This window comes from Triticum aestivum, chromosome 1D, assembly GCF_018294505.1.
Source record: "Triticum aestivum cultivar Chinese Spring chromosome 1D, IWGSC CS RefSeq v2.1, whole genome shotgun sequence".
NCBI classification, from domain to species: domain Eukaryota; kingdom Viridiplantae; phylum Streptophyta; class Magnoliopsida; order Poales; family Poaceae; genus Triticum; species Triticum aestivum.
Genome location: NC_057796.1, coordinates 490,601,488 through 490,616,292, shown reverse-complemented (window position 1 = coordinate 490,616,292; position 14,805 = coordinate 490,601,488). Strand labels below are relative to the sequence as shown.

General features: G+C 45.8%; 3 protein-coding genes across 3 annotated transcripts; 2 read left to right on the top strand and 1 right to left on the bottom strand.

Annotated features, from left to right (window-relative positions):
* Positions 1-1,351: 1,351 nt before the first annotated feature.
* LOC123183368 (ATP-dependent Clp protease proteolytic subunit-related protein 1, chloroplastic) lies at positions 1,352-5,304 on the top strand. Its single transcript, XM_044596162.1, has 9 exons — positions 1,352-1,655; positions 2,590-2,705; positions 2,809-3,018; positions 3,093-3,197; positions 3,322-3,384; positions 4,309-4,420; positions 4,514-4,575; positions 4,672-4,854; positions 4,944-5,304. The coding sequence occupies exons 1-9, from the start codon at positions 1,439-1,441 to the stop codon at positions 5,043-5,045; spliced, it is 1,170 nt and encodes a 389-aa protein (XP_044452097.1). The 5' UTR covers positions 1,352-1,438; the 3' UTR covers positions 5,046-5,304.
* Positions 5,305-6,471: 1,167 nt separating this feature from the next.
* Positions 6,472-10,989, top strand: LOC123183367 (uncharacterized). The gene is made up of 3 exons (XM_044596161.1): positions 6,472-6,718; positions 8,461-9,952; positions 10,704-10,989. The coding sequence occupies exon 2, from the start codon at positions 8,561-8,563 to the stop codon at positions 9,911-9,913; it is 1,353 nt and encodes a 450-aa protein (XP_044452096.1). The 5' UTR covers positions 6,472-6,718; positions 8,461-8,560; the 3' UTR covers positions 9,914-9,952; positions 10,704-10,989.
* Positions 10,990-11,399: 410 nt separating this feature from the next.
* Positions 11,400-13,081, bottom strand: LOC123183366 (nucleolar protein dao-5). The gene has a single exon (XM_044596160.1). It carries the CDS (start codon positions 12,774-12,776, stop codon positions 11,586-11,588), a length of 1,191 nt encoding a protein of 396 aa, XP_044452095.1. The 5' UTR covers positions 12,777-13,081; the 3' UTR covers positions 11,400-11,585.
* Positions 13,082-14,805: the final 1,724 nt, after the last annotated feature.

Genomic DNA, 14,805 nt, shown 5'->3' with positions numbered 1-14,805 from the left:
GATCTTAGCTAGATGGTAACAGGATGTACAGGGACACAGTATCTTACCCAGGTTCAGGTCCTCTTGAAGAGGTAAACCCGGCCTACGTGTGTCTTCTATTATATTAATTGTGATGAAGTACAAGCACATGATGATCTACCATGAGATCGTATGTAAATGGATGATTCTCTACCCTATGGCCTAAAACACCTTGGCTTATATAGATACCAGGGGTACCTAGGTTACATGTAGGTCGGTTACATTAAGAGATAAACATGCGGATGATTCAAATGTGTCTTGGAGTATGTGACCAAGTCTTTGGATGATTCCATTTTGAGTACGTCGTGGGCAGGTCAAATGTGGCCCACTTGTGTTTACTTGGGGGGTGCTTGGTCCAGCCCATTATCAGGGGGGCGACGTGGTCAGCACTCCTAGTACATAATACCGACAATAAGGTCATACATAACGGCCATGTCAGAACACACATGGACACACATTGTGCATCCTAATAGGTGTTACAAGGTTGCAGCTAGTTCATCACTAGACGCCGCTGTCGATCTTCTAAGACCTCGCCGTCGGCAAGTAGCAGTGTTATGGTTCCTCCACTGACGGAGACCTAAAATCCAAGAAACACTGATGCACAAGATCTTGAGGGTCCATGACATCGACAATAAGCTCTCGGGAAGTCGGGAAGAAAGGATGAAGCATACAACATTGGCCGTCCACAAGCCCTCTTGACATGGGAACGTATCCCCAAACCAAAGGCTTCGACACGCCTCCATGCACATAGAGAAGCCGTAGTCAACGATGGTCATAGAGGGAGACTCCGAGCTGGAGGTTGAGAGGGGAGACTACAACACCCAGGTGACACCTTGTCCGAAGAAGCCTCCTTCGAATTTCGATGCGCATGGTGGAGATTGGAAAAACACACCGGATGGGACGTGAGTATTGCCACACTGTTTCTTTTGTACCATCACACCGGTTTTCTCTTCTGCCCGTCTAGACGGTGAAGAAGAGGTTCAATGACACGGCATCTAAGAGGTCATCCTTATGATGTATGATTCATGCGGCTATTCAAGGTTAGCAAAATACGGTTAGGAGGGTTCTTTTTTAAGGGGAAAAGACTGCTTTTTTTTTCTTTTTATAGAATTGCCAGCCCTTTATTGATCATTGTGGATGTTCATGGGTATACAAGAGGGGCCACGCGGATAAATTAGCCACAAGTGGCGACCCTGATGGAGCAAAGAAGAGATAAACTCCAAAAACTTGAAAAAAGAGAGCAAACAATGAGTCGCACACTGGGCCTTTGGGCCGGGCCTTACAATGGGCTAGGCCCGAGGGACCATCCGCGGATCCACAAAACATCGGGGGTGTTCCGCGCAAAAACGACCCCCCACACCCACTCCAGTTATCCGAATCCCCGGCACCAGCACCAGCGAGCGAGCCACGCCGTCGTCCCATGGCGCTCGCGGTGCGCTGCCCCGCCGCCGCCTCGCCGTCGGCGGCCAGGGCCCCCTTCCCCAACTCCTCCTCCCACTCCCACTCACAGTCGGCTGCGAGGCTCGCGAGGAGGCCGGCGGGGGGCTGCAGGTGCCAGTACTACCACGGCGACGGGCCCCCAAGGAGCTACGACCACATCCCCAAGCAGTTCCGCGAGGAGAACCTCAAGGATGGCCGTGAGATCCCTCCCCCTTCTCCCCCCCTCAAAGATTCATTGGAGCATCTTGCTAGGCTGGCTTATTGTCTAGTGGACTTATCCTGCCTGCCATGGCTTCAACCTTGGAGCAGCAGAAACATACTCTAGGAGTAGTATTTAGTTTTGTGAATAAACTATGTGATGTCCGTCTTAATTCTGCTGGAACTCATCATAATCCGATTAATACTATCTATACAGATTATGATTGTTTCAAGTTAAGTTACTGGTTCGTAGATTCAGACAGTTCACTGCTGCATTTCACTGCCCAATTTCAACGCTCACACCTGGGCACGAACCGGTCGGTACAACTGTACAAAACCATGTATGTAAAGGGCATCGAAGATGAGATACTTCTCCTATCTGCTATGATCTACATAAGTCTTTTGTAGGGCAATTGGCGGTACCAGAATGTAGATAGGATGTTGGATACAGCTGACTCAACTATGACTAGGAGTTGAGGCTATTAAGCAGGGTCAATGGGCTATGGATGGTCTATAGGTCCAAATGTTTGTGAATGTTCAGAAGTTTACTACTGCACGATATATTATCTTCACGTTGTCTTACCAAATGGTAGGAAAATATGTATCCATAGGGCAATTTTACTGCCTGGTGGTTGTTAAGAAGCCGTAGACGTTTTTTTGTAAGGAAACCCACAGGGGAGAAATGGTAGACATTTGCAAGCTGACTATGTATAAGTGCCAGACATGCTATGTCCATGTTTTGTCTTCCTAGGTGGTCTTGTCTCATCAAACGCTTCATGTTAAATGCCCTATATGACACATCTTGCATGCTTACGAACCAAGCAGTTGCTACCTTTTTATGGTGAGGCAATAAGCAATTGCACCTTAAACATAACGCTTTCTGTACCAGTTATTTTGTGTGCGGCTTTAAAGCCATTTTTAACCTTCTTGCAGTTATGGATAATTACAAGAATGTTCCTCAGTTCCTCTATGGCTTAAGCCCATCTCAAATGGAAATGTTTACGACTGACGACAACCCTTATAATCGGCAGTCAAAGAAAGTTACAGAGGTTAGTGAGATTATATAGCTCTGCTCATTTTGTTATTATTGAAGCTTGTTCTATGGCACCAATACATTAAACTTGACATGGTATTTCCCCCCTATAAATGCAGGAAAGCGTTGCTGCTTTGAGGAGTTATGATGAATTCGGTATGTACTCCTTATCAGGCACGCATGAGGGCCCTGCAAGTTACAGCATGGGTATGGGCATGCCCAGCATGAGCATGGGAAGAGCAGGGAAAGGATATAGAAGAATGAGAAGCTCAGCCCCAGATCTGCCATCATTACTGTTGGACTCCCGAATTATATTTCTTGGAATGCCAGTAAGAGATCAACCTTCTGTCTTATTTCTGATGTGCAAAATGCTAACCTTGTGTTTTCGTTGTCCTGTTGCTAGATTGTTCCAGCTGTAACTGAGCTTATTGCTGCTCAGTTTCTGTGGCTAGACTATGATGACCGCACGAAGCCAATTTACTTGTATATAAACTCAACAGGAACCATGGTACGTAAGTACTTAGATATTTGATATTGGAAACAACATTTTTTTCTAAATTGTTAACATGCAATTTTCCATTCTCTTTGACATTATTCGAGTATTGATACTCCTATTCTCTGTGCTGCAATAGGATGAAAATAACGAGCTGGTCGCATCTGAAACTGATGCCTATGCAATTGCTGATTTCATTAATGTAAGCCCTTATCTATTGTCACTCAGATTAACTGGAAACTCGACATACCTTTCTATCATGCCCATAATATTACACATAATTTGTCATATCTCGTGTTGATATTTGCATATGGGGTTGGATCCATGAACTATGTTTGCATTAACGATCCTCTGTTTTTATTATAGCCCCAGGGCATATTTACATTTTGGGACCGGGCAAGTAATTATTGTCCTTATGTTGCAAATTTTCTGTATCATGATTGTCCAGAAGTTTCTGCACAAATGTGCATGTCGTTGCAGCATGCCAATCTATTCAGCCCTTGGGTTTTTTAGTTTATAGCGGTTTGAATATTCTGTATATTTGATTGTGTTCCTTCATATTTCCCGAAAACTGAAGCAAAGATTAATTGGCTGGAGTTGTTTCTGCTATCAGAGATGCTGGCTCTTACTTTGTTTCTTCTAGCTTTTGCTTGCACCTTTCATTGTAAGGACTCTTGAATTCACTTGTGTTTAGTGAACCATGAAACTGGATCTATAGTAGTTGGTTGCTTTTACCTCTCAGACTGCAGTAACACCTTATCACACTCCATTGATAACACGGGATGAAGGACTCCATTTCCATTGAAGCAATATGACTATCGGCATTGATATTTATTTATGCACAAAAAGAGTTTCAGCACTGGGAACGCCCTTTTCTTGCCTCCACCTTTGATTGTAAGGGCTCTTGAATTCACTTGATTAGTGTTTAGTGAACCATGGATCTGCAGAAGATGGATGCTTGTATCCCTCAGTCTGTGCAGTTACATCTTAACATACTCCATTGATAAATCAAATGGAACGAAGCATTCCATTCCCTTTGAAGCGATAGGACTATCCACGTTGATTTTCTTACATACACAAAAGAGTTCTATCTGACTCTCCTATTGTATTTTTCTTGGTTCCACAGCGAAGCAAAGCTAAGGTTTACACCATCAATCTTAGCATGGCGTATGGTCAGGCTGCAATGCTTCTTTCCCTGGGGATGAAGGGTAAAAGAGGAGTGTTACCAAATTCGATAAGTATGTCCCTTTTCTCGGATTCCTGGCCCACATGCATATATGACTCTGACACGGTAGTCTTAAAGACCTTTGATGCGCATTTCTGAACTGCAGCTAAACTGCACCTGCCCAAGGTCCACAAATCCGGTGGAGCTGCCATTGATATGTGGATTAAGGTGAACTCAACTCTCCTTTCCAATATGTGTATATCTGACACGCGACATGATATCGCCGTGTTGCACTGTGCACTGAATATTTTGTTTTGCTCTCAGGCAAAAGAGTTGGAGACAAACACGGACTACTATCTGGAACTCGTGTCCCAGGGAGTCGGCAAACCTAAGGAAGAGCTCGCAGAATTCCTGAGAGGCCCAAGGTACTTCCGCGCACAGGAGGCCATCGACTACGGCCTCGCCGACACGATCCTGCACTCGCTGGACGGCTCATTCAAGCCCAAGGTACCACCTTTTTAGCCCCTTGCTCATCCATGCGTGATTTATGCATATCGCGGGGGATTTGCGCTGATGAACTGTTCGTTGTGGATCAGGACCTGACGGCGCAGCTGGCCAAGGCACAGGAGATGCGGCAGTCTGGGAAGCGCGCTCCGGCTGGAGCTGGGCGATGGTCGACTCCGACCGCACCCAGATAGACTAGAACGCGACGATATGCTCAGGCGACTGTCCTGCCTGTTGGTTGTAGACTTAGAAGATATCTGCCTGTTGTCTGGGATAGATGATCCACGCCGATGAAAATGTTGTGCACGCACTGTACATCAACTTCTCTATCTTTGTCACCATCTTGTCATGGATATTGTATTGTCTCGAAGATTCCACTAGTGGGAACCCCAAAATTTTGCCAACTCTGGTTTGTAGAAGAAGTGATAATAGACTTGAGGTTTCTTGTGTCAACCTGCATATTTTTATTTACAGAAATACTATAGTATACAATTTAGTTTTTTTCGCCGGTAAAGTGTTTTTTGTTGTGAAAAGGCATAAGGTTATATATTAAGCATCAGTGGTCCTTACAGAAAGATTGAAATACATTTATTTATAGAAAAAAAGCATACAGTTTGGTTACACAAATAGTTCTAATTTTTATTAAATCAGTACATTTATCCATGTATTTTGTATGCATTGTTTACTTCCGGGAGAAGAGCTTGTGGTGATGGCAGTACCGATCATCTACATTAATAATGTTTTATAGTTGAAAAAAGAATGTCCTAATAAAATTGCTTTATAAATCTCTCACTCTTCATTAAAAAGCTCGTCTATATAAGTAAAATGCTCACACTCACGTTGAAAATTTTACGTATCAAGAGTTTACTTTTTCCCATTTTTATTAAATAAAATGTCGCAATGGTCAGCGAGAAAAATGTATTTGGGTAGAAAATTATCACTAGCCCAAAAAGTTTTTTAAACTATAAATTAAAGTAAAATTTATAAAAAAAAATGAACATAAAGACCATCCAATCATAGAGTCACGCACTAGTCAAATTAGTAGGGTTTTTTTTCTAAGAAATATTCAAATTACCAGCTGAGCTGTGACCACTAACACGGACTCGTACACTAGTCTCGCCTATGGGGCCTCCTCGGCGACGCCTACAGAAAGGAAACGACGCCGACCAAACATCCGATGTCAAATTGTCAAGTGGAGTACGTTGCTAGATTCTCATAGCTCCATGGTCTCGATCGTCAAAGTGGAAAAAAGGCATGTAGGCTCTTCTTTTAGGAGGGGCTTTTCTTTTTGAGATATTTCTTTTAGGAGGAAATTTTCTTTTTGAGATATTTCTTTTAGGAGGAATTTTTCTTTTTGAGATATTTTGAGGAGGGAATATGGGCTAGCTAGATTGAGCCGCCGCCCAAAAAGAGGCCTCGTCTCATCTCCGGCCCGGCCGGCTCGACGCGCAGAAGCGGGCCGCATCTTCATGTCCGGCCCAAGCCCACCTAACATTGCTGCTTCGGCGCATATTCCGTCTCACATGGAGCTTGGCTCGAACGGAGAAAACAAAACACACGGGGGCCCCACTCTCCTTCGTCTCCCCCACCCCAACGCCGCCGATCCCCAATCCCTCGCCGGCGCCGGAATCCTCCTCCTCCGCCCGCCCGCCCGCCCGCAGTTCTCCCTCCCACCCTCCACCACCCCCATCCACGCCATCCGATCTACCGCCGTGCCGCCGCCGCGGAGTGGCCGGCCGCGCGCTCAAGGACGCCGGCCGTCGGCGACCGGGGAGAAGGGCGGAGGCTCCGCTGCCATAGTAGCTTTCCGCGGCGAGCAGGCCTCGGGGCGGAAGCGGGAGGAGGGAGCCGGCCGTCACCGTGGACGGTAAGAGCAGCAGCAGCAGCAGCTTTACTGTGGTGCCGCATCGCTCAGCGACCTTGATTTCCACCAGTTTGATTTATAGACGTCTGTCCCTGTAGCTGCAGGTCCATCGCTGAGTAGAGTAGATACAAGGTGTAGCAGACATGCGGTAGAGAGTATAGGATGGACACGGTAAAGTGGGTGTAGGTCTAGGGTTACAGGGGAGCTGGTATGCCCGGCTGGCCTGATGCTCGGTGGGGGCAAGAGGGAGGCCGGGAGGGTATGCTTGGCTTGACGGCGCGACAGCCGGGGTGTGTGGGATTTATGCCTCTCTGGGACTGGGAGGGTAGTGAGGGGGGTTCAAATTCTTGTAGTACGTAGTACTTAACAAAGAGTAATAAGAATAAGTAATCTCCTGCAAGATAATTGAGACGATATCCTCCTTGATCAAATCACTTTTGTTTTTGTTTGGGACCCTTGTCTTGTGAGACTATCCCCACCTTCTGGCACTCATGACAAGTTTTGGCATATATGGGACTTATGCAATCCCATTTTGCAAAGAGAACGGAATGGAAATTTGTAGCCGAATACTAAGCACGTAAATTCAGTTAATGGGCTGACTCGCCGATTAATCCCTACTCCACCCGACCGAGCAGCTACAAGTTAACGATATCCTGAACATTGGTTCCACCTCAGCTGGCTTTGCCTTCCACTATGGTTATGCTACGGTTTAATGTAGTTTTGCTGGCTTAACTGAACTTATTGCCCTGTTGCCAAACAGCAGTTTTCCTATATATTGCAATTCTCTTCTTTCAGTAATTTCATCTTCTCCCGTTGAAAGAGCATGCCACAGTTTATGAGCCAAAACTTCAAACAGTCTAGGTTATGTGTCATAAATAGAGGAGATGTAGCTACGTCTACATCTGTACAATTATTTGGTTGTAAGCATCATGACTTATCAGTGTTTTTATTGTAATGTTTGCATTCTCCCCCCTTTCCAATCCCTTTTTGATGAACTGCTGGGATTTACCTTGCATGCTTAAGTTAATATCTTGTATGTATATTTGCAAATCAGAAGCTCCATTGAGCCTCCACATTTAATTATCGAGAAATCACGTGTAGCAGCCTTTATTGCAGTGATATAGACCGTTGGATGGCACCTAAATCCATCTGTGTTTATTTGTCCGTCTCATCTATGCCTATGGACATAATAAACATGCCAGACAAGTAAAAATTCACAGGGAAGTTTGTAAACAATCTTTAGCTTCAGACTGCCACATTTGTAGGTTCTGACTAGCATATTGAACTTCATAGGACACAGTGAAGCTATCATCCAGATGTGGTGAATGCATACAAGAAAGGTTTAATTGTCAGTGAGATAACAGCTGTCCTGTTTTTTGTCACTAAAACACTATTTTTTTTGTATGCGGTATCATATTTGAATATGCGTCAGACATACAGGCTGTCTGCCCCAAACTCAATTCACCGCAGCAGCTTATGACGGACAATGTTATGGTTATGTTTTAAACCTATCATCTTATATTATGATATTTATAACCTTTTTGTTCTGTAGGTTGTTAGTGCCTTGACATATCTAACATGGTAGCCTTTTCATTTGTTTCTTGCAATAGTTAGCTAGTCAGTTAACTATTTGGTTCCCCGAAAAAAAAAAGTTAACTATTTGGTTGTGGCAACATTGAGAAGTATACAGATGTGCAAATATGCATGTGCAGGGCTTTTGATAATTTGTCCAAATTACTATGCAGGGCGATATTGTGATATTGAAGTGAAGACCTGTGGCACCTCCTGTACCTTTTGTATGGTATTCACAAGAAGTACAACTGCCTGGGTGATTATTTTGGGAAAATGGACCGCAGTAACCTACCTCCTGGAAACACGACGCAAGGAACTCCTTATGGTAGTTTGAATGTACATGGTAACTCCATGCAAATGCATGCTCCAAGCTCAGGAAAACATCTATTCAGCCAATCTCAGATGCCAGGGAGTTTCACAATGCCTATCAACCGGGCTACAGAACATGATAACCCCGGATCCGGATTTCAGTTTGTAGAACATGGAAAGAAGGATCACCACCACCACCAGCAGCAGCAGCAGCAGCAGCAGCAGCAGCAGCACAACCATCTCATAAAGAACTCCATCAGTGATGACGAGGAGCATGATATGACCGAGGATGCTACTGATGCCCAGAGTGGCAAGGGCAAGAAAGGCTCAGCATGGCATCGGATGAAGTGGACTGGTTCGATGGTTAAGCTTTTGATTACCGCAGCATCTTACACGGGGGAGGATCCTGGGGCGGATTTGGGCGGTGGGAGGAGGAACATTACAGTAATGCAGAAGAAGGGCAAATGGAAAGCAATATCAAAGGTCATGGGTGAAAGAGGCTGCAACGTGTCACCGCAGCAGTGCGAGGATAAGTTCAATGACCTCAACAAGAGATACAAAAGGCTTACGGATATCCTTGGTCGTGGTACTGCTTGCAATGTTGTGGATAATCCAGCACTCCTTGATTGCATGAATAATCTTTCCGATAAGATGAAAGAAGATGCAAGAAAGATATTGAACTCTAAGCATTTGTTCTATGAGATGATGTGTTCCTATCATAACAACAACCGTGTGAATTTACCCGAAGATCTTGCACTTCAGCACTCACTACAGGTTGCTCTTAGATGTAAAGAGGAGCATGATCAAAGGAGGGATGCAAGTGGAGATGCTGAAGAAGATGACCACAGTGCAGATTCTGATTACGAGGATCATGACGAAGAGCATCAAGCAGTTCATCACAGTATGAGGGATCCTTCCATGAATAAAAGGATGTGTCATGCATTGGATCATGGTGATGCGGGTTTTCTCACCTCAAGCTCGAATGATGGTAGTGGGAGTTTGGATCCCCATGGCATCGCATTGGATATCAACAAGGGTTTTACGGATGGAACCAACCTGTCTGTTGTGCGGAAGGAACTGGCTTCCCAAGCAATAGAGCTTCGGAAACGTCGGTTGCAGATTGAAGCACAGGAACTGGAAGTCACAGAGCAACGTCTAAAGTGGGAGAGATTCAAGAGGAAGAAGGACAGGGAAATTGAAAGGATGGAATCGGAGAATGAAGAAATGATGCTCGAGAACAAGCGTTTGGAACTTCAGCTAAAGCACAAGGAGCTAGAAGTTGAGCTTAAGCTAAAAGGCAATCCAGACCATGAATGATTTATGTTGGATCAGTCAAAAGCTTTGGTTTGCAGTATGGTAAGCATGAATGTTCTGGATATTCTTTTTTTAATAGCTTTCACATTCTGTGGAAAACAACATTTGTCAGTGTCATATTTTAGTCAAGGCAATATTTGTGATCCGCGAGATGTCTTTGCAGGTGTACATTAAGGCCTTGTTTGGTACTAGTGTATTTTAGGGAATTGGTGGGGATTATCACGGTCAAACCCCTAAATCCCCACATATCCCAAAACACCATTTGGTTCTAGTGTATTTGACATGTTTTATCCTCACATTTCCCCACAAATCCCCAAACTCTAGTGCATTTTTCTCAATACCGAATACACTGCCCCTACCTAGTGGATTGGGGATAAATGGGGATTTGAAGGGATTGGGTGAAGGTTGGGGTTTCACCCAATCCCTGTGGGGATTATCCCCACCAATCCCCTCAAAAGCCCTAGTATCAAACAAGGCCTAAGGGTTTTGCATAAATAAGAGAATGTATTAGTATAACATTAAGGGTTTTGCATAAATAAGAAGTGTCAGCTAGTTCACCTACTTGCGAGTGATTTACACTAACAATATCCATAATGACTGTCATTTACATGGTGTAACTGGGTGGTACATAATTATCGAATACTCCCTCCGTCCATTTGAGGGACAAGTTTTTTCGGACGGAGGGAGTAGCAGATTAGATACAGACTACAGACAATAAACCATATGTCATATTAGCAGATTATGGTGTACCTGGGTTTTGCATGCCTGATGTCATTCCTTTACAATGTTTCAGGTCGAAGGTGGCTTTTGACAAGAATATGGCTGTTCAAGAAAAACCCTGAAGACCAACTCGAGACCCGTTGGACATTGTCGAGTGATCTTCTAGTTGCCTCTCGTTGTTGTTGCTGTTGTAAACAATTGTTGTACTACCAGGCTTGCAGTAAGCATGTCACCTTATGGTGATAACTAGTTCCTCAGCTCTTTCGGTGACGGTTTTCTTCGGTTATGGTGAACATATAATAAATGTGTGCCGGACAACCAAAATTCACATGGAAGTTTGAAAACAATCTTAAGGTTCAGACTGTCACATTTTCTAGATTCACTCAGACTAGCATTTCGTCGTACCTTTTGGGACCAAGCAGTTGGAAACTTAATTGAACTGTGTGAAGGTATCATCCATATGCTGCTGATGTATATCAGTGTGTGTGGGGGTGAAATTTGGATGACAACATATAACAGTTGTATTGTTTCCGTCCCCTAGAAAAGAGCAGGAATTTAATTTTGGGACCTTTAGATATCCTCCGACCATGCTTAGTTCAACCAGGTGAATTTAATTTCTCCAAGTGTGTGACTTTTGAAAACCTGGTACTCGGCTGGAGAAGCCATATTCATGGCCATGAGAAACACACTATTTACCGTATGATTTTATTTTGTGTGTGAATAAAAGCACCACATATAAGCCTACACATATGGTTTACTACCCTAGAACAAACTGAAGGTGTTTTTCATTTTATTTTATTTTGAAAATAACTGAAGGTATATCTTGCACATCAATCTTCAGCCAGCTTTGGTTGTCTCTATGTACACACTTTACTTGCACACATATCTTTTACATGTTCCTTGTGTTCAGTACATATTTACCCACTGTCCGTGCATGTTACATATGCATTGTTGCTCACTTCCTGAAGAGCTTCTGGGAGACGAGGAAGCCGATGGAGAAGGCGGCGACGCCGATGGCGACCACCTCCTTGTTCTTCCTCGCCGTCTCCACCGCGTTGTCCGCCCACTTCATGTCCGTCAGCCCCTTGAGCTCCCCGGCGATGCGCTCCTTCCAGGCCGTGCATGTCGACGCCACCGCCTTCTTCGCCTTTTCCGCTTTTCCTTCTATGGCCGTCGCCGCGGCAGCAGCCTTGGCCCTCTCTTCCTTGCCGCGCCGCCTCGTCGTCTCCACCAGGCTCTCCGGATCAACCGCCGCCTTGGCCTTCTCGCCGTTGGCAACCTCTGCCTTCGGCGCTGGCTTCTCCGGTGTCGCCGTGGCTGCTGCTGGCTGGGGTGCCTTGGGCTTCACGTCTTCTTCCTTCTTCGCCGCCGGCGCCGGCTTATGCTCAATTTGCTTGCGTCTGCTCTCCTCCTCCATGCGGTGAACATGCTCCGCGACCTGACGTGTCGTCCTGCCGAGCGTGCTCTCCTTGGGCTCAGTGCCAACGACGGCTTCCTTCTTCTCGCCGCCGTCGTCCCTGGCAGCCGGCTGCTTGGCGCCCTTGGTCTCCTTCTTTCCAGCCCCGCCGTCCTTGGATGGCAGCTGGTGGGAGGCTGGCGGCGGCGGTGGCTTGGCGGCACCCTCCTCCTTGGACATCTTCTTGGCGCCATCGACCTCCGCTTGTGGCGTCAGCTTGGCAGCACCCTCCTCCCTGGGCATCTTCTTGTCGCCGTCGACCTCTGTGGGTGGCGTCGGCTTGGCGGGCATGCTCTTGGCGCCGTCGACCTGTGCGGGTGGCGTCGGCTTGGCGTTCTCCTCCTTGGCGGCAGCAGGTTTACTCTTCTTGACTTCCTCGATGCTCGTCGGTGGGGCCGTGCCGGCGCGCTTGGGCACGGTGAGCGTGAGCACGCCGGCCTCGAAGCGGCCGGCGATGTCGTCGAGGCTGGCGGTTGCGGGCAGCTGGAAGACCTTGTGGAGGGAGGCGCCCGGCCTGGTGCCGCGCACGGTGAGCCTCCCGGCACCGTCCACCTGCACCCGGAAGTCCTCCTTCTTGAAGCCCGTCAGTGTGAGGCGGAGCACGTAGGTGCCGGCCTTCTCCGCCCACTCGAACTTGGGGTCCACCGACGCCGCCGCCGGCTGCTGCTGGCTGGTGCCGGTGGCGGCCATGAGGAAGCGTAGGGAAGGAATCGTGATGGCCTGCGAGTGAGATGCTAGCTAGCTCTGTGGATGGATGGTGGTGGCTCTGTGATGATCGAGAGGTGAGAGATGAGATGAGAAGGGTGTCATGATGCGCCGTGTATATATACGACGTAGGTGACGGATGGAACGTTTGGTTGATTCGAAGCTTGGTGTGTGAGGAGAGAGGTGGAAGGAGGAGATCGCCATGGATGCATACGTGTTGGTAGGAAGAAGTGTAGCTTAATTAGCTTGCAAGCTAGTACTAGCTTCGTACATCCATGGAGTCATGCATGGCCTCTTGCTCTTGGGTGAGGAAAGGTTTTGGGATCTAAATTTATGGGTTTGAAGCGAGGGAAGCTAAGCTATGGAGGTGAAGAAGGAATGCTTGCTTGCTTGGTGTGCATGTCATCGTGGCAGCCAAGCAAGCCCAACTCCATGCGTCGTCGCCCGGCCGCGTAGCGTAACTGGATCAAAATTCGCATCCTAATTTTATCTCACTTCAAGTATGTATAACTTGTGAAAAAATGGTGGCACGACTTCAGAGTGTTCAGTTCTTCACTTAAAATCTTAAATTCTGGCACAATTTTTGGTATTTTTCTATGGAAATTATTGTGGTTTTCTGCATAAAGATGGTGTCGCACTTTGAAAAAAAAACCTCCAAACAAAATAAAGGCAAGGTTCCTCGCGAGATTTTTGGAAACATATGTCAATGGAGAATATGTTTTTCTTAGGAAAATTGGGTGGTGACTGGTGAGCTATCTTAAAAACAAAGAAAAGTTTTTATCCTTCCCCGCGAAGAAAGGGACATGGAGCTTCATTCAACAATTATTATACTGATGATTAAACGACAAAAAATTCAAACCAACTCGATCGTATGCACAAGTGGATGAGAACAGCACCCAAGGTTTTGGATTTCGGATGCAAAAAAAAAATCTCTCGGGGCATCGAGATTCCAGATACCGTATGGATTTTTTAAATAATATTTGAATCCAAACAAAATTCAGTTACAATTCATTCTAATTCAAAAATTCAAGATATTTCACTCGGTAAGGCGGTTTCTCATGGGGTTCCGAGATTCATAGTTAGCAGGTGGTAACCTTATTTTTCACCCGGTAACCAAATCCCTAGCAGCACCTGCTCACGTGGAGGTAACGGGCTAGGACTGATCTTAACGTTGCCTCTCGGACAGGGGAATCCACGGCATCTCCTTAACATAGCTTCTTGCGATGTACTCCCTCTGTAAACTAATATAAAATCTTTTAAATCACTATAAAAAATCTTATATTAATTTACAAAGGAAGTATGATTTACCTTTTCCTGCAACACAACACTAGTTACAATTATCATGTCATCTTCTATTAATTTGGAATTGCTAGAATGACTGTTGCTTTAACAGGTCTCGCTCTATTAAATTTTTCCGGTTATCTTCGGAGCCACCGAATTGATCCATATGTGGTTATCACTTCAGCGTGGGACGCTAGGGAGCTCATGGACTTTGGGTGCAACCGTCTGAAAATGGTTGCACAGGCACTATTCAACTAGTTTCGTTGACATGTCAATAATAGGTTATGTGGTTAAGTCATGTAATCTTTCTATTGTACCTGTTAGGATTTAATTAATTCTTTTAATCCCTGCTTTTCCTAATTGAGGCGGTTGTCTCATGTCCCTTCGGACGCACCCCTTCGGGAGCTATATATATGTGTAATCCCATCATCAATAAAGACAACTGTTCACTTTACATCCTTGTCGATTGTCTCTCGTTCTCTACTCGAAACACGTTATCAGCACGCTCCCGGCGGAGCGAATCCATCTGTGTGCCGTTCTCCGTCTACGGCAGCGCTCGTTAATTGGACGGCCTCAGCCCGGCGGAAACGCTTCCAAGCGGCAGCCTTGCATCATGCATGGCAACGACATGAATCTCTCGATCTCTAAAATAATTCTTCAAGAGCGATTCCTTGCAGGAAGTGTACGAAATAATGAGGAACAAGGGCATTGGCATCCGTCGATCCAAATTTCT